The following is a 22,787-nucleotide window of genomic DNA, read 5'->3' as shown; positions in this document are numbered from 1 at the left end:
TACTACTCAGCCATAAGAAATGATGACATCGGAACATTTACAGCAAAATGGTGGGATCTTGATAACATGATACGAAGCGAAATAAGTAAATCAGAAAAAAACAGGAACTGTATTATTCCATACGTAGGTGGGACATAATAGTGAAACTAAGAGACATTGATAAGAGTGTGGTGGTTACGGGGGGGAGGGGGGAATGGGAGAGGGAAAGGGGGTGGGGAGGGGCACAAAGAAAACAAGATAGAAGGTGACAGAGGACAATCTGACTTTGGGTGGTGGGTATGCAACATAATTGAACGACAATATAACCTGGACTTGTTATCTTTGAATATATGTATCCTGATTTATTGATGTCACCCCATTAAAAAAATAAAATTATTAAAAAAAAAAAAAAATTAAAAAAAAAAATTGAAGGCAGGTTAAGACAGTGTAAACAACATAGGAAACTATTACCACTGAAGAAAATTTCGTGCTGCACCTAGCTCAGTTTACTGAACACACTGGATTCTTAAAACAATATTGTTGGTCAAATAAGTTTGTAAAACATGATTTTTATATTTGCTCGCTTATAGTTTGCATTAGGGGTTGGGCAGTGCCAGGTATGTGGGTCTGTGAAACTGCAAATTACCTTTCTGCTTGGGAAGGGCTATTATTTTGCTAATGTTTGCTGAAGGAGAGGTTTTCAAGCCAGAAAGTTTTAGAGAAGAGCGGGAGAAGAGGGAGAGAGAAGCCATGTTTGCAGAGTGAGAGAGCAGAGAGAAAGCAGAGTGCTGAGGAAGAAGCTAGTTTGTGCAGAGAGAGAGAGAAGGTGTGCAGATGGGGAACCAGAGGTGAGGGGCTTTGCAAGCTCCACTGAGACTGGTGGGGCCTTTGATTCTAGGAAGAACCAGAGAAGATTCCCCTGGTTGTGGAAACGGATAATGTGTTAGGGTTTTGTGAGCTCTGAATAAAAAGGGAAGTGTTCTCCCTGTGTGTGTTGCTCATTGGCCAGTGTGAGACTTTAATAAAGGAAAGGCCCACCATTCTTTAGCTCCACTGTTTCTTTACCGTCTGCCTGAATCCAATGGGAACCTGCATATGCATGGCCATGATGGTGATGGTGGCAACTACTGGCCATACAAATATAAATCTACTTGATATGTATATTTTTAAATTTTCCAAATTTTGAATCAACATATGTGAATTCTGTGTTGGAGCTACTGCTTCCTAGAAAATCACTTAACCTCTGTGAACCTCAGCTGTAAAAATGTGAGTAAAAATAATACCTTTTTAGAGCGCGGGACTGGGATGTGGAGGACCCAGGTTTGAGACCCTGAGGTCACCAGCTTGAGCGCAGGCTCATCTGGTTTGAGCAAAGCTCACCAGCTTGGACCCAAGGTCACTGGTTCAAGCAAGGGGTTATTCAGTCTGCCGTAGCCCCGCGGTCAAGGCACATATGAGAAAGCAATCAATGAACAACTAAGGTGTCGCAACGAAAAACTGATGATTGATGCTTCTCATCTCTCTCCGTTCCTGTCTGTCTGTCCCTACCTATCCCTCTCTCTGACTCTCTTTCTGTCTTTGTAAAAAAAAAAAAAAATTGCAATCAATGACCCTGGTTAGGAAGATATACAACCAATAATGTTATATAAAAAAAATAATAATAATACCTTTTTTATCTTTTATTAGACAGACGTAGCTGCTTCATAAAGAGTTATGAGGTTTATATATAATAATATATAGAAGAGCTTTGAAAAACTATAAAAAATTATTTGAAAATGTTTTGCATAGTGATTTTTACTTTTAATGCTTACTTTAGATTTATTTTCTCATCATAAAGTTAGTATAGCAATAAGTATTGTAGGAACTGAACTGTTTAACTTTTGTCTCCTATTTATATCAGTTGATTTACTGGGAAAGTGATAGATACATGAATTTACCAGGAATTCCAAACTGCCCTCTTGATGTTCCACTTATCTGTCAGACCTCACCCTAACTAGACTATCACACCTGAGACACAGGAATTCCAAGAAGCTGGCAAGCCGCCCCAAGGAGAAGCATTCTGGACATACCAGGAATTTTAATTCAATACCCACATGCTCGAAATTCTTCCTTACCCTATAAATTCACCCCTAATCTGTAACCGGTGCCCTTCTACCCCGAAAAAGTGCCCGGCAGGGTTCCTTTCTTCCTTTCAAAAAAGCCTGTTACTCTGGTCTTTTCGGACTCCCATGGATTCCAACATTTGGTGCCAAAACCCAGGACAGGGTACTAACTGCCTGGACAATCCTCTTTGCCGTCCAAACTTACAGCCAGGGAAGCAATGGGCAGCGGCAGCTCATCCTGGGCTTACTCCCTGATTCTGTTTGGATGTGTAATTGTAGGTCGATTGGCCAGTGATCTGTCCCTGTCCTGAACCCCTGCTGGACCAGAAAGGTAAGGAATTTCTCCCTTCCCTCTCCTGGTTGGCTTTAATTAGACCCATAAGTCCCTAATCCATCCTTGGATGGCTTTCTCCAGTCAGCCTCACATTTTGAGGGGTTTGCCATTTTTCTGTCCCAGGGACAGCACATTCCAAAAGTCTAAGTGCTTAGCCAAATCCCTCCTCATTCTCTTTGAGCTCCTTCTTAGGTGGTGACGACCCCTAGGTAGGACGACTCCACATTCCCAGGAGAGCTTTCTCCTTTGAGATTGTGATTAGAGGCGAGGACACCCTCTCTAGATCACTAATCTCCACATTGGGCTCTTTGGAGTCAAAGTTGTCTGACCAAACCCCACTGAGCTGTCTTCTACTCATTTTTTTTTTTTTTTTTTTTTTTTTTTGCCATACTGCCTGGCCACAATATAAACTAGACAATGACTCCCATTGGCCTGAAAATGGAACATTCGATTACAATATTCTGCAAGACCTTGACAATTTTTGCCACCGGACTGGGAAAGCTTCTGAAATTCCTTACGTGCAAGGCTTCCTTTTACTTTCGCTCCTGTCCTTAATTTCTGTACAACTTGTTCTACAAGCAGGCCGTTTTTGGCCAAAGAAACCTCACCTAAAACCTCCGCTCCTAACCTTTCCTTCTCCATGGACTCCTAACTCTCTTCCCCTCCTGCCTGACCCCCTGGGGCACCCCTTTCTCGAGACCCCTCTCTGGTCCCTCTGCAAATCTCTTCCACTTGAATCTCTTCACTCCAGAAAGCCCCCTCCCTTCTCTTTGTTGAATCCTATTTCTCATTCACCTGCAAATACCACTATCTCTCTTTCTCCTCTCCTGCTGGCCAGGGGTCCCTCCCTTCTCCACTGTGTTCTTAAACCCCTCCTTTCTCCTTACAGATGGGAAGCTCTGTCTCTTTTTCTTTGAACCATCCCTCCCCCTCCGCAGAGACTGACTGTGCCTTCCACTACCCCTCATCCTCTCCCCTCTCCTCACAGCTCTAAATATTTTTGACTCTTCTGACCACGTGGCGCCACCAAACCAGCAATTTAATCTCCTCCTCCTCCTCCTCCTCCAGATTCTGACCCTCCTTCTTTTCCATCCAGCTATTCACACTGTCCATCTGTCTGCTTTCTCTCTTCCTCCCCTCTATGCTGGCAACTCCCTGCCATCTTGAAAAGCTTAAAAAAGCAGAAATGTCTATTGAGCTGTGTGAGTAAGTAATCCGTCTTGTCTTTTTGTTTGTCAGAAAATATCTCTAGTATAATTTGAATTGAAACAAGTAAAGTGCGCTCATTTAAATTTCTTAATTTATAATTTATATGTAAAATCTTTGTTTAATGTGTAACTGTGTCTGTTTCTAAGGCCTTAATGCAATAATTACCCACCTCTTAAACCAGGCTTACCCATCCCCACGGACTCTCCTTGCAATACCCCCACCCTTCCTGTTCAAAAATCTTCAGGGGCTTATCACCTCATACAAACCTTACACCTAATCAATGAGGCAGTAGTTCCCCTCCATCCAGTAGTCCCTCATCTCTACAAGTTACTATCACACATTCCCTCAAACACCACTCACTTCACAATCCTAAACCTCAAGAATGCCTTTTTTACCATTCCTCTACACCCTGACTTTTACTTTCTTTTTGCCTTTACCTGGACACTAATGCAGCCGAGCAACTTATGTGGACTGTCTTATCCCAGGGGTTCAAAAACAGCCCACACCTGTTTGGGCAGGCACTAGCTCAGGATTTAGCAGCATGCAATCTCAAAACTAGTACTCTCTTACCATATGTAGATGACCTATTCCTCTGCAGCCCCTCCCTGCCTGCCTCAAGGAGACACACCTCCATCCTTTTTAACTTCCTCGCTGGGAAGGGATATCGTGTCTTCTCTGCTAAGGCTCAACTTCACTCTTAGTCTGTAGTCTATCTAAGTACCGCCTTAACCCCCACCACCTGAGGTCTCACCCTAAATCAAACTCAGACCCTCTGCAGTCTCCAACCACCTACCACCGCAAATCAAATCCTTTCTTTCCTTGGTCTAATAGGCTTCTTTAGACACTGGATTCCCAATTTTGCTCTCTTAGTCAAGCCCCTCAGTGAGATCTTCTGAGCATGGCTTTTAAGGTCTATAATGGCCAAGAAAGTAACAGAAAAGGCAAATAAGGCCCAAAAGAAGTCAGGAAATACCAGCTTTTGGCATATGCTCTTAAAGGCTTCAGCGCCCTAAAGGACTTCATAGAATTCCATCAGGGCCCTGCTCCAGAGTGGAAAGAAAGGTCATTGAATTGAAGTCTGCCAGGCTTCCTGGCCCCATCAAGGGACACATCATTGCTGTGGAAAGAGGGACACAAGAAGGTAAGCTGCCCCCCTGCTCCATGGAGGGAGGGTTCAGTCTCTTCTAGCCCTACTCCAGCTCCCTGTGACCTGACCTTGCCCAGCATGCTGGGAATTGCCACTGAAGGCCCAAAGACATCATTCACAAGCCTAAGGTATTTCTTCCAAGTAGCAGATAAGCTGATCTCATTTCTTGGAAACACAAGGGCCATCTACTATGCCTTGCCTGAATATTTGAGTTTTATTTATCCCTAGAAGATCTCTACTGTGGGTATTGACAGTCTGATTTTGTTACTTTATTTAATGTATAGTATCTCCTTTATTCCTCTTGTCTCAATGCCCCATGCCTATTGTAGGCTGGGACCTGCTGCTAATTCCAGCTAGAAGCAGTGGTCACTAAAACTTAAACTCTAACTACAAAGTGTAGAGATGTAACCACCCTTTCCCTAAGTACTTGCAGAATTTACAGGTTACTCAGCAAACTGTTCAAAGACTGTCCAAGAGGCACTTTCAGCATTACATCACCCAATGACTGACTTTCACGTGGACAGGTCCACACACCATAATCCTAACAACTCCCACTGCTGCTAAAGTAGAAAAACGGCATAACACCTATATGTGTCTCCCTACTAATTGGACAGAAATCTATACCCTAATCTATCTCACCCCAAATATCAACCTAATCCCACCCCATGAGCCTCTTTCAATTCCTAGTACACTACCCGTCAATATAAGGGCCAAATGAGCTATACAGGTTATTCCTCTCCTTGTTGCTTTAGGAATTTCTACAGAAGTAGGTCTAGGGGCAGGGGTACTGGCCACTTCCCTGTCTTATTTCTTCTCTCTCTCTCTCTCTCTCTCTCTCTCTCTCTCAAGCCCAGCGAATTCATAAACATGGAATCAGTGGTTTCACACAAACTGGGTGTCTTGACTATTGCCTTTCATTGGTCCACTCACTCTCCATTTATTTTTCTAACTTTTGAACCCTGCCTTTTACGTTTGTTCACTAGTTTCTTACAGAACCGCATGCAGACCTTCGCAAATAAGACAATTGGAAAAATCTACCTAACCCTACACACCAACCCTGAAACCTGCCCTCACGAAACAGAAAAATCTGAAACCCTATATCAGCAAACATCCCAAATCCTATCTTTCAACCTCTACAGGTCTCCTAACCCTAAAGCTCTCCTGTATCCCTGAAGAACTAGGAGAATGAATAGCATTCACCTCTTAACGCTTCTCAGTCTTTTTAGCCTTCACATAGTAAAGGGACAAGATCGCTGGGTCTTCTTGGCTGAAGAAGAGCCTACAAACGGACACGAAAACATTTCTTTTAGCTCAAGCTAACTGCTCTCTCCCGGGCTGCCAGAAAAGAATACCTCTAACTTTACCATGGAAAAACTTTCACCCCCCACTATACAACCCTCCTGATCTCTGCATTCCTGATCTCCAAATACTTGCCCCCTTCTTTATCAAGTTCCTACAGGCCCAGATAAGAGAAATCTCTAGGATTACCTACAATCAAATGCTCCTACACTCCTATTCCCCAATACCCCAAGGAAAACTTCACGAGGGAAATATCAACTAGGTAGGGATGACAGCAGGAAGAAGCCGCCCCTCAGCCCGAGATGTTCCCTCCTGAATGTTCTCCAAACCCCCTTCCTTCTAAACCACACGTATTCAGTCTTTCTAAAACTTACACCAACAGGTTCCCTGTCTCTAAAAATCTCCACATGTCCTCCCATTCGAGAGAAACCAGACCAGCACGTCTCATGAGGCTCATCCAGGAGACCATGTATCACCATGTCACTCTATCCACTAGGCACTCGCAGCAAGCAATTCACAATTATTACCTCACAATTTTTTTTTTACTTTCTCACTCAGGTTTTCGAACACATCGCCTGGTTCAGACCTCACAACACGAAAATTGACAACCTCTTTAACTGTATGGGGGACTTGGCTTAGCAAGGTTCTTTTCCTGAGTTCTCTCCAGAAGAAACAATAATTTTCCAATTTTTTCTCCTCTTTCTCTTCATCACCCCTCACTGTATATTATAAAATTAATAACTGCCTTTCTTTTATATGTAACCACAGAGTTGAGAAATGATAGATACATGAATTTACCAGGAATTCCAAACTGCCCTCTTGATGTTCCGTTTATCTGTCAGACCTCACCCTTACTGGACTATCGCCCCTGAGACACAGGAATTCCAAGAAGCCGGCAAGCTGCCCGAAGGAGAAGCATTCCGACATACCAGAACTTTTAATTCAACACCCACATGCTCGAAATTCTTCTTTGCCCTATAAATTCACCCCTAATCTGTAACCAGTGCCCTTCTACCCTGGAGAAGTGCCCGGCAGGGTTCCTTTCTTCCTTTCAATAAAACCTGTTACTCTGGTCTTTTCGGACTCCCATGGATTCCAACAGAAAGGTTTTAATGAACCAAACCAAATATGTTTTGAGAAGCAAAGAGGATTTTCTCTATTTAGGATTAAGTTTTTTATGTTAAATATTTTAATTATTAACATAAGTTATTATATATTTAAATCCAAGGCCATTATAAACATGTATACCAAAAGTATTTTCTTGAATTTGAAAAACATTTCTTATTGCTAAAAAGTTTCTTACCAAAATTTGTCTGGTAATTTTAGTTGTGATTTCTTTGGCAACCAAGACAATTGATGCTGGGAGTGCTGACACCTCTGCAGCTTTCAACCCTACAATGATAAACAATGGGGCTTCAATATTACCATTGCTGGTGTCACTACACATCCTCTTATAGGATTAACTTTTTCTTCACAGATCTGAACTTTCCTTCTCAGACATTTTGAACTACTTGACAATTTCCAACATTAGGTTTTCCAAAGTTCAACTTATCAATTATTACATTTAATTACATGAACTAGACATATTAGACAAATTAGGTCAGTTACCTTTCAAAGTACCTCTGAGACACAGACAAATATATTAGGAAAAGAGGTATTAAAAAATTGAGTAATAATAATAACACTGAAATTCCAACTACAAGTGAAGTTGGTTAGCAGAAGGTCAAAGGATATACGGGTTTTGCAAAGGAGAATGTTTCATAACAGAGATGGCCTTGCTGAATGTTGCTCTGTCTAGCAGATCAATGAGGGTGAAATTTCTCAGAAGAAATAATAGTAGGTGATTACTCTTCATGCAAATTCAAATTACCAACTAGTGTTCTCATATTCTCAGAGCTTAATTTTATTGTATAAATGCTATATAGGCTTTTTACTGTATGCTAATAATGCTTATAATTTATTGTATTCATTGTCTCAGAGGCAATAGAAGCACACTGACATTTACTTAGAAGTTAATAATTACTAAGCACTATACTGGGTAGTTTGTATTTAATAATTCATTTCATCTTCACAAACCCATATATATGGAAAATTATACCTATTTCATAGATGAAATTGATGTTTATAAAGATTAAACATCTGGTATAAATTAAGCTATCCATTTGATTTCCAATTGCAAATGACAAAAAAAATGATGATTTTTTTCTCCCTCTCACAGGGGTCTCACGTTTATAGCTAAAATAATTTTTAGAACCTTAAATGTATAGGTCAACTGAAAATTCTCTGAATCCAGGAGATTTCCCACATGTCAAGTAATAATATAAAACCTGACCAGGAGGTGGAGCAGGGGATGGAGCATTGATCTGGGACACTGCGGACCCAGATTTAAAACTCCAGATCACTGGCTTGAGCACGGGCTCCTCTGGCTTGAGCACAGGTTCACCAGCTGAGTGCGAGGTCATTGGCTTGAGTGTGGGATTATAAACATGACCCCATAGTTGCTGGCTTGAGCCGAAATGTCACTGGCCTGAAGCCCAAAGGTTGTTGGCTTGAGCCCAAGGTCGCTAGCTTGAGCCCAAATGTCACTGGCTTGAGCCCAAAGGTCACTGGCTTGAAGCCCAAAAGTTGCTGGCTTGAAGGCCACATGTCACAGGCTTGAACCCAAAGGTCACTAGCTTGATGCCCAAAAGTCGCTGGCTTGAGCCCAATTGTCTCTGGCTTGAAGCCCAAGGTCGCTGGCTTGAAGCCCAAAGGTCACTCACTGGCTTGAAACCCAAGGTCGCTGGCTTGAAGCCCAAATGTCACTGGCTTGAGCCCAACAGCACAGGCTTGAAGCCCAAAGGTCGCTGGCTTGAAGCCTAAATGTTGCTGCCTTGACATCCAAATGTCACTGTCTTGAAGCCCAAGGTCGCTGGCTTGAGCAAGGAGTCATCACTGGCTCAGCTGGAGCCCTCTGGTCAAGGCACATATGAGAAAGCAATCAATGAACAACTGGAGTGCCACAACTACAAATGATGCTTCTCATCTCTCTCCCCTTCTGTTTCTGTGTGTTCCTCTCTCTCTCTCTTTCTCTCTCACTTTCCCTTTCCTTCACTTGATATGAGTGTCCCTCTCTTTCTCTCACTCTCCTTCACTTGATATAAGTGTCTCTCTCTCTTTCTCTCTCTCATTCTCCCTTTCCTTCGCTTGATATGAGTATCCCTCACTCTCTTTCTCTCTCACTCTACCTTTTCTTTGCTTGATATGAGTGTCCCTTTCTCTCTTCCTCTCTCTCTCCTTCACTTGATATGAGAGGGACACACAGGAACAGAAGGGGAGAGAGATAAGCATCAATTTGTAGTCATGGCACTTCAGTTGTTCATTGATTGCATTCTCATATGTGTCTTGACTGGGGGCTACAACTGAGCCAATGATGATCCCTTGCTCAAGCCAGCGACCTTGGGCTTCAATCCAGTGACCTTTGGGTTCAAGCTAGCAAGCATGGGGTCATGTCTATGATCCCACACTCAAGCCAGTGACCCCGCACTCAAGCTGGTGAGCCCACACTCAGGCCAGATGAGCCCATGCTCAAGCCAATGACCTTAGGATTTGGAAACTGGGTCCTCAGTGTCCCAGGTCAATGCTCCATCCACTGCGCCACTTACTGGTCAGAAAAGACTTTAGATTTTTATCAAGCTTCCCAACTTCTGAAGAATACAGAGAAAGAATCCTGTTACTGAAAAAGTGTGTAAAAAATACAAATTTTCAATTCATTATGTAACTTGCAAATATAAATTAAAATACATTTTTCCAAGGATAGACACATACTTCTGGGGCCTTCATGTGTTGTAATTCTACACAGTTATTGGTTAATATAAGTTTAAAAATAAGCATATATACATATAATATGAGTTTGACATAGAAAACAGTCTTAGAGCATATAAGTATTCAAAGAGTGAGAGGGAAAGTTACTTAGATTGCCAGGCTACTAAAGGAGAAAAGAAAATTTCTCTTATGAGAATATGTTGAATTTCAGTGTATAGATATAATTTCTACATGTAATACCATAATTTTTTTCTTCTGTGAATCCTTTAGAAAGTTTATAGGTATACAAGATTGCTTCTTTATTTCTTGAGGTGTTCTTTACATGTTCAACTTCAAAATGCATGTTTTCTACATTAGGATACAGGACATCTATATGGCATACTTCCAAGAAATGTGTAGCAAACAGTGTAAAAGCCTAGAATATACAATAAATAACCATGAATATCAATACTTTTTGTATGAATGAGAATATTTTAACTACTTAAATATAAAATTTAGTTCTTTTTTCCAAGTAGCTTAGCAGAAATGTAGGAATAAAATGATTACCGTATGTCCCCATGTATAAGATGATCTTATCTACAAGACACAGCTTAATTTTGGAGCCTGAAATTTGGGGGGGAAAAAGTATTACATAAAGTTATTGAACTCAAGTTTTATTCATCATAAAATTCATACAACTCCTCATCACTGTCAAGAAGACTCCCATCCATTAGCTTATCCTCATCTGCATCTGATGAGGAATCACTGTCTTTAACAATGAGCAAAAAAACAAGTGTGAAAAAGTGGGAAATGCAAATTAAAAAATCTACAACTACTGTATAAGACACACCCAGTTTTTAGACCCCAAATTTTTCTTAAAAAGTGCATCTTATACATGGGAAAATACGGCAACTTTGAGGCTAACATGTTTGACTCATTTTTAAATGTTTTGAAAATTAACATTCAATGAAGGACATGTTTATTATGTTTATATATATACAATTATGTTACTTTATGAGAAAGAGAACAAATCCAATAATGAAGTTCTTAAAATAAGATCTGAAGATTTGAAAAGATGAAGTGTATCAGAAATAAAGCTATTAACTTAGGTAATAATTTATTAGAGAAGTAATCCACAAACAAAATCATAACATTTCCTTCAACTTAAAAAAAAGAACTACTTTAAAAGTATTTTCTCTCCATGTAAGTAGATTTTGAAAAATGGAATCAATATGTTGTCTTAGATATTTAAAATTGCAATGCTCTTAAGTTTTTATATTTGCATTGTATTTGAGTTAGGTACTTAAAGAAGAAAAAGATAGAGAAAATTGCTTAGAACAATGATTCTCAAACTTTAGTAATACCCTGGAGAACTTGTTAAAGACGCAAATTCTTGATGCTTATTTCCCTAAAATTCTCAGTCAGAAGCTGTACTGGTGGGACCCCAGGAAACTGTATTTTCCCTAAGTACTTTGGGTGATTTTGATAGAGGTAGTTCAGGTGACTTATGACTAGCACATGATTTCCTACCCAGAGTTGCTAGCACAGATAGAAATTTGAATAGTTGATTACATTTTAAGATATTACCAGTGAGAAACCAAATAGGTTATTAGTGGAAAATTAAAATATTAAGACATTAAAAAGAAAATATTTGACTGGCAAATGGTTAATCACTATGGAAAAGGAGTGGCAAGGGAAGAAATAGTTTTGTATATGAAAGAAGAATGAAAAATTTCAACTATCTACTGAACAAATCAAAAGGGGGTATAGAACAAGTCAAATTTATAAAGCAAAAGGAAACTATTTAAAAACCTAATAAAATATTTCAAAGCTAGGGACCATGTTCATAATAAAATAATGTCCTCAAAATTTACATATCAAACCAATCTATTATGGTAACTTTGTAAACTCTATTTATATTCAGGTTAATTCAATATAACATTATTCAGGGCCTATGTATTGTAAGGATTGTGCTTGCCAGTAAGATACTAAGTTAGAAAAATAGTATAATAACTAACTTTAAAATCTTAAAAAATAAGTAGCAATAATTATGTCTTTATTAAATTTTTATAGTAGAGAAGGATATTTTTATGAACAGGATGTTTGTCCCCTGCCCCAGTTCAAATGTTGAAATCATAACCCCAGTGTGATGGTATTAGGAGATGGAGTCTCTGGAGGTTATTAGGTCATGAGGATGGAGCCCTCATGAATGAGATTAATGCTCTTATAAAATAGACCCCAGAGAGCTCTTGTTCTCTTGCTCTCTCTGCTATGTGAGGATACAATGAGAAGTCAGCAGACTACAACCTGGAAGTGGATCTTTACCAGAACTTGATCATACTGCAAGTATGATCTTGGATTTCCAACCTCCAGAATTGTGAGAAATAATTTTCTGTTTATAGTCACCCAGTCTATGATATTGTGTTATAGCAACTCAAACTAAGACAGCTATTCAAAGGATTACTAAAAGGATTATTCTTGGCTATTACACAATACCTCAGAAATGAATACTGTATTAGTCAGGGTTCTCTTAAGAAACAGAAATAGAGAGAGAGAGAGAGAGAGAGAGAGAGAGAGAGAGAGAGATTGGTTGATTAATTTTAAGGAATTAGTTCATGTAATTATGGTGGTTTATGAATTCCAAGATCTATAGTCAGCAGGCTAGAGACCCAGGAGAGCTAGTGGTGCAGTTCTTGTCTAAAGACATGCAGGCTCAGGACCAGAAAACAGCCAACGCTTCATTCAGTTCAAGTCTGAAGGGATAAAAGAACCAATGTCCCAGTTCAAAGGAAGACAGGCAGGAATAATTCCCTCTTACTCTTGGTAGGGTCAGTCTTTTTGTTCTATTCAGGCCTTCAAGTGGGCTCCACTTAAAACTGATTGAATGGGACCCACCAACATTAGGGAAGACAACTCATTTTATAGATTCAAATACTAATTTCACCCAGAAATATCCTCAAAATATATCCAGAATAATGTTTGACCAAATGCCCGGGTATTCTATAGCCCAGTCAAGTTGATACATAAAAATAACCAATATATGACAATAATATGCATGTCAACTGTAATTGAAAAATAAATTTAAAAAAGAGAGAGGCAGGGGGGAGTCTTTAAAGGATACTTAAAAGACATATTAACCAATGACAATGGGTGGGTCTTGTCTAGATCTGATACAAAAAAAATCATAAATAAAAATCCATCTGTTAAACAATTAAAAGTTGATCACCACTTGTATAAATGGTGATATTAAAAAAATATTTTAATCCTTTCTTAATGCTAAAAAATTAACCATCAGAAGTTCAACCTTTGTCAATCTGACACCCATACACATATCTTTTTTTCTTTTTTTTTGTGGCAGAGACAGAGAGAGTCAGAGAGAGGGACAGATAGGGACAGACAGACAGGAAGGGAGAGAGATGAGAAACATCAATTCTTCATTGTGGTTCCTTAGTTGTCCATTGATTGATTTCTCATATGTGCCTTGACCAGGGGGGGCTACAGCAGACTGACTGACCCCTTGCTTGATCCAGCGACCTTAGGCTCAAGCTGGTGAGCCTTGCTCAAACCCGATGAGCCCGCGCTCAAGCTGGCAACCTCGGGGTCTCGAACCTGGGTCCTCTGCATCCCAGTCCGATGCTCTATCCACTGCACCACCACCTGGTCAGGCCATACACATATCTTAAAACCATACTCACTCTCCAAATAAAGACAAGTTCATAATTCTATCTAACATGATACAACTATCCTATATACAACCAAGAATGTACTAAATCTCTTCCCCAGAAGAGTATGTAAAATCCTTGAGTGATGTTTACTCTTCTCCTTGATCTCACATAACTTAAATACAGTCATATAAATTTAACAATACTTAAAGAAACTATGACATAAAGGCAATGCATGTTATGTTATATAAGAAGACATGAAAGAAAAGAAAAAGATACATGAACAAACATTCATAAAAAAATGAACGAGAAATACCCATTTCTCATGAGAATTACAATCCTTATCCATAACTGGTCACATACTTGTAGCTAGTATTTATAACTACCTTCCATTCACTATCCATTTCATATTCCCTTTGACTTCATCAAGCACCTCATCTAGTCATGGTTCTTTACTTAGTGGAGTAGCCCAAACCTTCATTATTGAAGGGTCTGGATCATTAATTATCCATAATCACAAGGCATGGTAATACTAAGTAACACTTTTAAGGGATCTCCTCTTGTATTCCAAATATAGTCCTCCTTACTGCCATAGTGGAGTAATAATCCAATTTCCCCTTGTCAGGATCAGTCAACACAGCCAGTATAGTAATTCTTTTCTTTACCTGTTGATTCAGAGATATGAAGAGCCGAGAGTGGACAGGAGGCAGTCTTAACTTCCAGTTGAAAGGAATCATTGTCTTAGTTCTCTTTGGAACTAAAATCCCTAGGCCAGCAGAGCATGAAATTATGGGAACAGGAAGCAAAAATGTTGCTAGGGGGTCACTAAAGGTAATAGTGAATGGTGCTAGTGCCATTTTTACTTCTTAATTCCTAGGCCCATGAAACCTGTATATTGGAGAAACGGCATCATATATTGGACACCAATTCAGTGCATGTATGGGTTTGCTTCAGTCCTGCAAGATATTGCCAACTAGCTGGCACTGTAAGTCAGTCTTTAAAAGGCCAATTCACTATTCTATCAAGGCAGCTGCTGGGGAACATGAAAAGACTAGTGAATTCCATGAGCTCAGGTTCTCTGATGTACTTCCTTTGCTAGAAAGTGAGTTCTTGATCAGAAGCAATTCTGTGTGAAATACCACAATGGTGGATAAAGCATTATATTGGTTTCAGGGGTGGTAGTTTTGGCAGAAGCAATATATGCAAAGAAGGAAAATCTGTATCCAGAGTAAATATCTAGTACAATAAGAACAACATGTAATCAACCAGGACCAGGCAGCTGGCTGATCACCTTGGGGAATGGTACCATACTGAAGGCTCCACGTTGCTGGCAGATGGGGCACTCACTGGTGGCAGTAGCCAGACTGGCCATGGTGAATGGTAATCTATGTTGCCGAGTCCATGTGTAACCTCTATCCATGCCACCATGGTTACTTTGTTCATGAGTTCATTGGGCAACAAGAGTGGCTGGGAAAAGAGGCTGGCTGGTATCCACAGAAAAATCACTCTGCCCACTAGATTATAAAAATCCTCCTCTGCTAAGGCCAACTTTTGATTGAATATTTTTATAAAATACAAATATCTTCAGATTTTTTTTCCCATTAAGAGAGATTTATTCACAATCTCTTCTTCAAATTTCCTTGTCACCAATTTTCTAAGCACATTACTTCCAAGTCCCAGCCAGACCACTGGCCACAGCACATAAACTGGTATATATAATCACACATCTGGACAGTTCATGTTGCAAGCAATAGAAACATGGCTTAAAGTTCTGTCCACTAGGACAATTTTCCCTCACTACTGTCCTCAGGGGTGTCCCAGAAAGGGGATGTAGTTCTGTAGGCTCCACTTTCTGGTGGAGCCTGAATATCATGGCAAAATCGTTCAGCAAAGTTTTCTCTTCCTCTATCAACAGACCACAGGGAATTCTCCATGAGGTCAGAGGTACATACTGAGAAAGAAAGCAGTGTAGCAGGTGTGGGAACCATTAGCATTTCTTCATGTAACTTACTCATACCATCAGTGTCTGCTCAGGCTTAATCACCTATATACCACTTCAATTTGATAATTGAGTGCTGCTGTCCACACCAAACTTTATGGCTGGTGTGTCAGATAACAATCAGTTCATGATGTGACAGCTCAGGTTGCATGATAACTTCGTAGCCCATAGCTAATCGTTCACTCTCTACTTGACACAGTAGCAGGCCACGAGTTGTTTTTCAAAAGGAGAGTAGTTATCCATAAAGGATGGTAGGGCTTCCTCCAAAATTCTAATGCCTGTGCTGTAATTCACCTACAGGGTCCTGCCAAAGGTTCCAAACAACATCTCCATCTGCCACCAACTCTTCCAGCACTATTGGCTCTGCTTGGTGATGCATCCTAAGTGGCAGAGCAGACTGAACCTGTTGCAGAGCCTTTTCTCGTTCTGGGCCCCACTCAAAACCAAGTTTTCTTGGTCACTTGGTGAACGGGCCAGAGTAATACATCCAAATGGGGACTATGGTGCCTCTAAAATCCAAAGACCAACTACATATTTTGCCTCTTTTTCACTTGGAGGGGTCAAGTGTAACAGCTTATGCTTTACCTTGAATTGGAGATATCTCAACATCATTTATACCACTGGACCCCTGGAAAGTTCATTGAGGTAAAAGGCCCCTGTACTTTTATCAGATTTATTTCCCCTATCTGACACACATTTGTTTTACCAATAAATCTAGAGTAGTTGCTGCTTCTTGCTTACTAGCTCCATTCACCATAATGTTATCAATATTATAATAGACCAGTATAATATCTTATGGCAGGTTAAGTGATCAAGATCCTTGCAAACTAAATTATGACATAGAGTTAGAGAGTTGATATACCCATGAAGTCAGAGGTGTATTGCTGACACTGCCAGCTGAAAATCTGCTTCTGGTGGTCTTGACAGGTATAGAGAAAAAAAAGCATTGGCTAGATCAATTAACTGCATACCAGGTATCAGGGGATGTGTTGATTTGCTCAAGCAAATGAAACCTCATTTGATACAGCAGCTATAATTACAGTCACCACCTGGTTAAAGGTACAATAATCCACTCTCATTCTCTAAGATCCGTCTGTCTTCTGCACAGACCAAATACTGAGTGGAATGAAGATGTGGTGGAAATCACCATCTCTGCGTTGTTCAAGTCTTTGATGGTGGCACTAATTTCTGCAATCCTTCCAGGAATGCAATATTGCTTCTGGTCTACTATTCTCCTGGGTAGAAGCAGTTCTAGTAGATTTCACTTGGTCTTTCCTATCATAAAAGTCCTTGTGCTATAAGTCAGGAAACCAATGTGGGAATTCTGCCAGCTGCTGAGTATATCTATCCAAATTATGCATTCTAGAACTAGAGAAATAACCACAGAATGGGATGGGAACCCACTGGGCCCACTGTGAGATAGACTTGAATTAAAACTCTATCACCTGACTTCCATAAGCCCCTACTCTGACTGGTGGATCATAGTGATGTTTTGGGTCTCCTAGAATTAGAGTAATTTCAGAATCAGTGTCCAGTTGTCCTCAAAATGTCTGATTGCTTCTCTTTTCCCAATACACAGTTGCCCTGGTAAAAGGGCACAGGTCCCCTTAGAAAAGGCTGGGAAAACAAGTAAGAGAATACATTTTTGGCAGTTTACCAGAGTCCTTCCTCAAGGGGACCTGGCCTCCCATTAATTTAAGAGGTTCTAGGTCTGTAAACTAGTTCAACTCTAGAAATCGGTTGAGGGGCTGTGACTCTGTTCTTATGAATCAAGATAGACTTTTGTTCACTTGACTTAAAACTTTTATGCTTATACAAATCAAGTAAGAATTTAATAAGCTTCCTATCTATTTCAGTTCTAGAGACACCATGATCAACTAGCCAATTGCCACAGGTCTGCCCAAGTCAAAACTATTCTGCTGCTTTTATTCTGCTGTCTATTTTGGTAAACACACCCACCTTGCCATTAGTGCTTGAGTGCCAACAATTGGCTCCTGCCCCCCTGCACTTACTCCTTTGTATGTAAGGTTTCCAATTCAGTGACCACACTTAACCACTGCCAGGTCTAGCCTACAGAGAAAATCAATCTTAGAGCTCTTCAAGGATGTTGGGGCTCTCCTCAAAAATTTATTTCTCACAGTCATGGTGAAAGGTATGTCTTTTGGACTCATCCAGGTTGGATGAGAAGGTCTTAAATGATAAATACATAATAACATTCCAATCTCCCTGAGCTTTTAAATCCTTCCTTTGTGGGTGAATAAATAAAAGGGAGAGGGAGTATTCTGTGGAAAGTAACCTCAAAGGGCACCTGATCATACATTCCTAACTGGGCAGTGGGTAGTCATGCTCTAACTTTTTTTTTGTGTGTGTGTGTGAGAGAGAGAGAGAGAGGGACAGACAGTAACAGACAGAAAGGAAGAGATATGAGAAGAATCAACTCATAGTTGCAGCACCTTAGTTGTTCATTGGTTGTTTTCTCATATGTGCCTTGACTGGGGGGGTTCCAGCTAAGCCAGCGACCTTAGGCTTCAAACCTATGACCTTCTGTGCTCAAGCCAGCGATCCTTGAGTCATGTTTATGATCCCATGCTCAAGCAGGCAACCTTGAGCTTAAGCCAGCAACTGTGGAGTTTCGAACCTCGGTCCTTAGCATCCCAGGTCGATGTTCTTTCCACTGTGCCACTGCCTGGTCAAGAATAACTTTAGTAAAAGGTTTTAAGCCAGGCCTTTCCATTGCTTGTGCACCTATATTAACATACCTTTAAAATATCACAAGTATTACCCCTCCCAAGGTATTAACCCTCAAGAAACCACCCAATTTTGTTGAACTATCCTGTGATCAAATCCCCACCTTGCTTTTTTCCACCTTTATGTAATCTTTATATTCTCCCTCCCACCTTAATTCCAAATGCATAAAGGAAACTGCAAAACTGTTATTCCCTGAAGCATTTGCGATCTTGCTCTCTGTCACATGTCAGTTTGGCTCAGATAAACTCTTACAAAAATTCTCTATAGGTTTAGACATTTCTTATGTTAAGATTTCTACATTAAAGTAAGGAAGGTCCAACACTTCCAACTTACTCATCGTGGGCTACCTCTTGGTTAATGTTTCAACCAACCAACCAAGCATCCCAAGCTGCAACATCAAATGCAAAATCTCTGCCTAGCAAGTCCTGATATATCAATAAATTCAGTCTGATCCAACTTTATGTTCCTTCTCTCACTATCCCATATTCTTAATATCCAGTTCCACACCTGTTCCCAGATTTCTATTTGTATAAATTAGAAAACTCAAGTAGTTCTTTTGAAGTATAGTGTACTGTTGGAGGAAAGCCAAAGCACCGAGTGACCTTCTGTTCCCATCCTGAGAAAGTGAAGGTCGAGACCAAGCACACATGACTGAAGGCAGTCGCTTCCAGGGAAAGCTCAAGGGTGCAGATGCTTGGTCCAGCTGGAGCTTTCTGCAGGTCAGGAATCAGACAGCAGATGGTGTGGTGTTATGTCTCAGAAAGGGCAAGAGAAATCTAATCAGTTTTGCAAAACTAAATAATAAAATTGTACACTGTATTCTGCTTGTTAGTTTCTTATGCATGATGTCATGTTTCTGCTTAATAAATTGGATAACTGATCTCTCTAAGGCACCTCAATCCTGGAAAGATTGGGGTCCTCCACTTGCAGTACTGTTGCTGCCTCATTCTTTTGTGGCTCCTCTTCATGAGATTCTGAATACTAACAACAGTGTACCTCCTCATGAGCCTCTGTACTTCACTCTTAGGGGCCTGCTAGGTCCTGTGTTTAGCTGTGGTCCAGAAGCAAAGAAAGTTGCTACATATGGATCCTACAGGAAATCAGCAGTGTCTTACATCAGTGGTCCCCAACTCCTGAGCCGCGGACTGGTACTGGCCCGTGGGCCATTTGGTACCGGTCCACAGAGAAAGAATAAATAACTTACATTATTTCTGTTTTATTTATATTTAAGTCTGAATGATGTTTTATTTTTAAAAAATGACCAGATTCCCTCTGTTACATCCGTCTAAGACTCACTCTTGACGCTTGTCTCGGTCACGTGATACATTTATCCGTCCCACCCTAAAGGCCGGTCCGTGAAAATATTTTCTGACATTAAACCAGTCCGTGGCCCAAAAAAGGTTGGAGACCACTGTCTTACATGACAGCTGCCTCAGGGAAGGGCATTACAGTTATTTTAGGCAATACAGAGTTAATCCACTCAGATGAGGTGGTGAAGCTACTGAGGGTAAAGAGTCAACTTCCACTGGCAAAAGAAACTCAGCAGAATTTACAGGCTCGGTGTTCCCAGATTCATCAGAATCTTCACAAATGTCCCCATTCCAACTCTCAGGATCCCGTTTCTTCCTAATCAAAATTCTTACTTTAATAATAGAGTTGCTACCATGTGGCTGAGAGAGTTCAACCTGCATTGTAAATAAACCAGTCACAGGATAAAAGCTGGGTTTGATTTTCAGTAATCTCAGTCCTGTGACTACAGAAAGTAAGAGTCTCCTTCAGGGCACATATAGAAACTTTCAGGTCATTTATGCTGGCATGGAATTCTTAAGCTCTTTCTTTTCTTTCTCCATTTTGTCCAGTAACATTAGGAGCAACCAACCAATCTCATTATATTCATTAGTTTGCCAAAAATATTTGAAAGTATCATATATAGTCACCCATATCCTTGTTTCTTATACATAGGTGATTAGAGTATCCAATGGTGTTATTTTGCATATTCCTATTGCCAGGTCACACTGGACTGCCAGTGCTTTCCTCATTGCTGGAAAGAAAATCATTGATATTTTATCTAATCATATTAGTCAATTCCAGAAACCTTAGAATTCAGAAAGTTCATCTTTAAAATTTTGTTCCTTTAGAACTACTTTCAATACAAAAATCTGTATTATCTAAGTTTCCACTAAGAAACAGAATAGGTGTGTGTGTGTGTGTGTGTGTGTGTGTGTGTGTGTGTGTGTGTGTGTGTGTGTGTGTAAAAAGAGAGATTTACTATAAGGAATTGGCTCATGTGATTATGGAGACTGACAAGTCTCCAGATCTGCAATCAGCAAGCTGGAGACTCAAGAGAGCTGATGGTGTACTTCTACTACAAACATTGGCAGGCTTAAGAATCAAGAAAAGCTAATATTTCAGTTTGAGTCCAAAGGCAAGAATAAAAACCAATATCCCAGAATGAATGAAGGCAGTCAGGCAGGTGGAGGTTACCTCTTACTCCCAGGCCTTTTTGTTCTATTCAGGACTTCAACCGGGCCCCATTCAATCAGCTTTGAATGAGGCCCACCCATAGCAGAGAAGGTACTCTGCTTTACACATTCTACCAATCCAAATACTAACCTCATCCAGAAACACCCGCACAGATACACCCAAAATATTGTTTGACCAAATGTCTCTGGGATGCCCTGCAGCACAGTCAAGGTAACATAAAATTAACCATCACAGATACTAATTAGCTGTTAACCCTAACATGTAACACACTCATCTATCTTCTATGAGAAAATCTGATTAAGTGACATAGTTTCAGAATTACAAAGATTGTTATCTAATAATGTCACTTTTGACTCATCACATACTTTAATATAAATAAATCATTATGAACTCTCACTTAAAGTATATTAAGGTATAATAAATCATTATGGACTCTCAAGGATATTTTACAGTACTTTAAATGTAGAAATATATTTTTTTATTTAAGTTTTTCATATCTGTATATATACTTCTCACAAAAATTAGGGGTATTTTATCACTTCATATTCATTTTTGAAACATCCCCTAATTTTTGTGAGCAGTATATTTTAAATGATGATCTCAAAAGTATTTTACAAATTAGCTTAATAATAGAGCAAAAATCAGTTTGTCTTATATAATTAATTTGTGAAAAAACATTTTCTTTAAAGGAATGAACTCTCAGTTAAAATAAGTTTCCCAAAAAATGACCTCAAATGCTTGTTTACTTCATACTGTGACATCATAGTCAACTATGACATCATAGTCAGTGTTATTACACATGAAGACAATTACTGAAGTGCTTTAATGTTTTGTTATTTAACTAAATTAAAGCCAGTGACTAGCTTTAACGTTACTTGTATTTCTTGATTTCCTCCTCTCTTAGTCTACAACATAATTATCATATCAACAATTCCTACTTTCATCAGAAATAAAAATATAAATACTATAGTATTTTTATTACCTAAAATTGTTTAAGAGGTACCTATAAAATATAATCATGATAAATACATAAAGTATACATCAAAAAAGAACTCAAAATTAATATACTTAAAATAAATAGAAAAGAATACCTTTAAGCTCAGCAGATATTCACAAACAGCATAACAAATTCCAATACCTTCCTCTGTATTAGTACCTCTGCCAAGTTCATCAATTAATATGAGTGATTTTTCATTAGCATTATGTAGAATATATGCTATCTGAAAGATATAATTTTAATATTATTCATCATAACTAACTATACAGCTGTCACTAGCATAGAAAAAAATGAGGAAAAATCTAATTTCTTTATGAATTCATCTGAAATATGTTTTATAGGAAAATCTAGCTGAGCAAAAATTAATATACTGCTTTCTAAAGATCTCATGACTAATAATTCCAATTGAATAGCTGATGTTAATACAGACATAGCATATGTGTATGAGACAAAATAATAAATAACCAGCATTTTAAAATATTGGTTTTTAGATACAGCAAATAAACAAAGTAATGAATTAAATGTTTAAATAAAGCATAAAGAGGGTTATTTTCTTCTCCACAAATGACTAATCAATTGTCAGAAACTACTCAAAACTATCTTTCAAAGTTATTGTCACTTCTCTATGTCCTATACAGAGGAAAAGAAAAATTTCAAAAACAGCAACCAATCTAAGTCCATTGATTCCTGGTTAAACAAATAAACTTAAATCCATGCTCAACAAAGACCAAGACCTTAATTACCAGATATGTTCCTTCTTCACCGAAGATTACTAACCATCTTCTCAAAAAAAAAAATTCCACCTTTATTACGTAATGACACACTAGTAACCTTCATGGCCATTTTACCTTGCTATGGGACTAAGCTTATTGGGGCTATTTAAAAATACAACTTAAGCACCTAATACATTGCTATATTCTCCCAAAGATACCCAATATATATTAAATAATTATATAAATGTCACACACTGTGGGCAAATGATAACTTTATTCTCCCTCTACCTACAGAAAATTAGTCAACTGTATAGTGATCCAATAATTCCTA

At 39.3% G+C, this 22,787-nt stretch overlaps 1 protein-coding gene across 1 annotated transcript in view; it reads right to left on the bottom strand.

The window, feature by feature from the left end:
• MSH4 (mutS homolog 4) overlaps positions 1-22,787 on the bottom strand; it is a 105,959-nt gene that overhangs the window by 13,118 nt on the left and 70,054 nt on the right. The window contains exons 17-19 of the mRNA XM_066372204.1: positions 21,838-21,966; positions 10,115-10,289; positions 7,374-7,462 (exon numbers count right to left, since the gene is read on the bottom strand). Of these exons, the coding sequence (XP_066228301.1) occupies positions 7,374-7,462; positions 10,115-10,289; positions 21,838-21,966 (393 nt within the window). The remainder of the gene's footprint in view (positions 1-7,373; positions 7,463-10,114; positions 10,290-21,837; positions 21,967-22,787) is intronic.

This window comes from Saccopteryx leptura, chromosome 3 (genome assembly GCF_036850995.1).
Source record: "Saccopteryx leptura isolate mSacLep1 chromosome 3, mSacLep1_pri_phased_curated, whole genome shotgun sequence".
In the NCBI taxonomy this organism is placed as follows: domain Eukaryota; kingdom Metazoa; phylum Chordata; class Mammalia; order Chiroptera; family Emballonuridae; genus Saccopteryx; species Saccopteryx leptura.
This window is presented reverse-complemented; position numbering and strand designations above follow the sequence as displayed.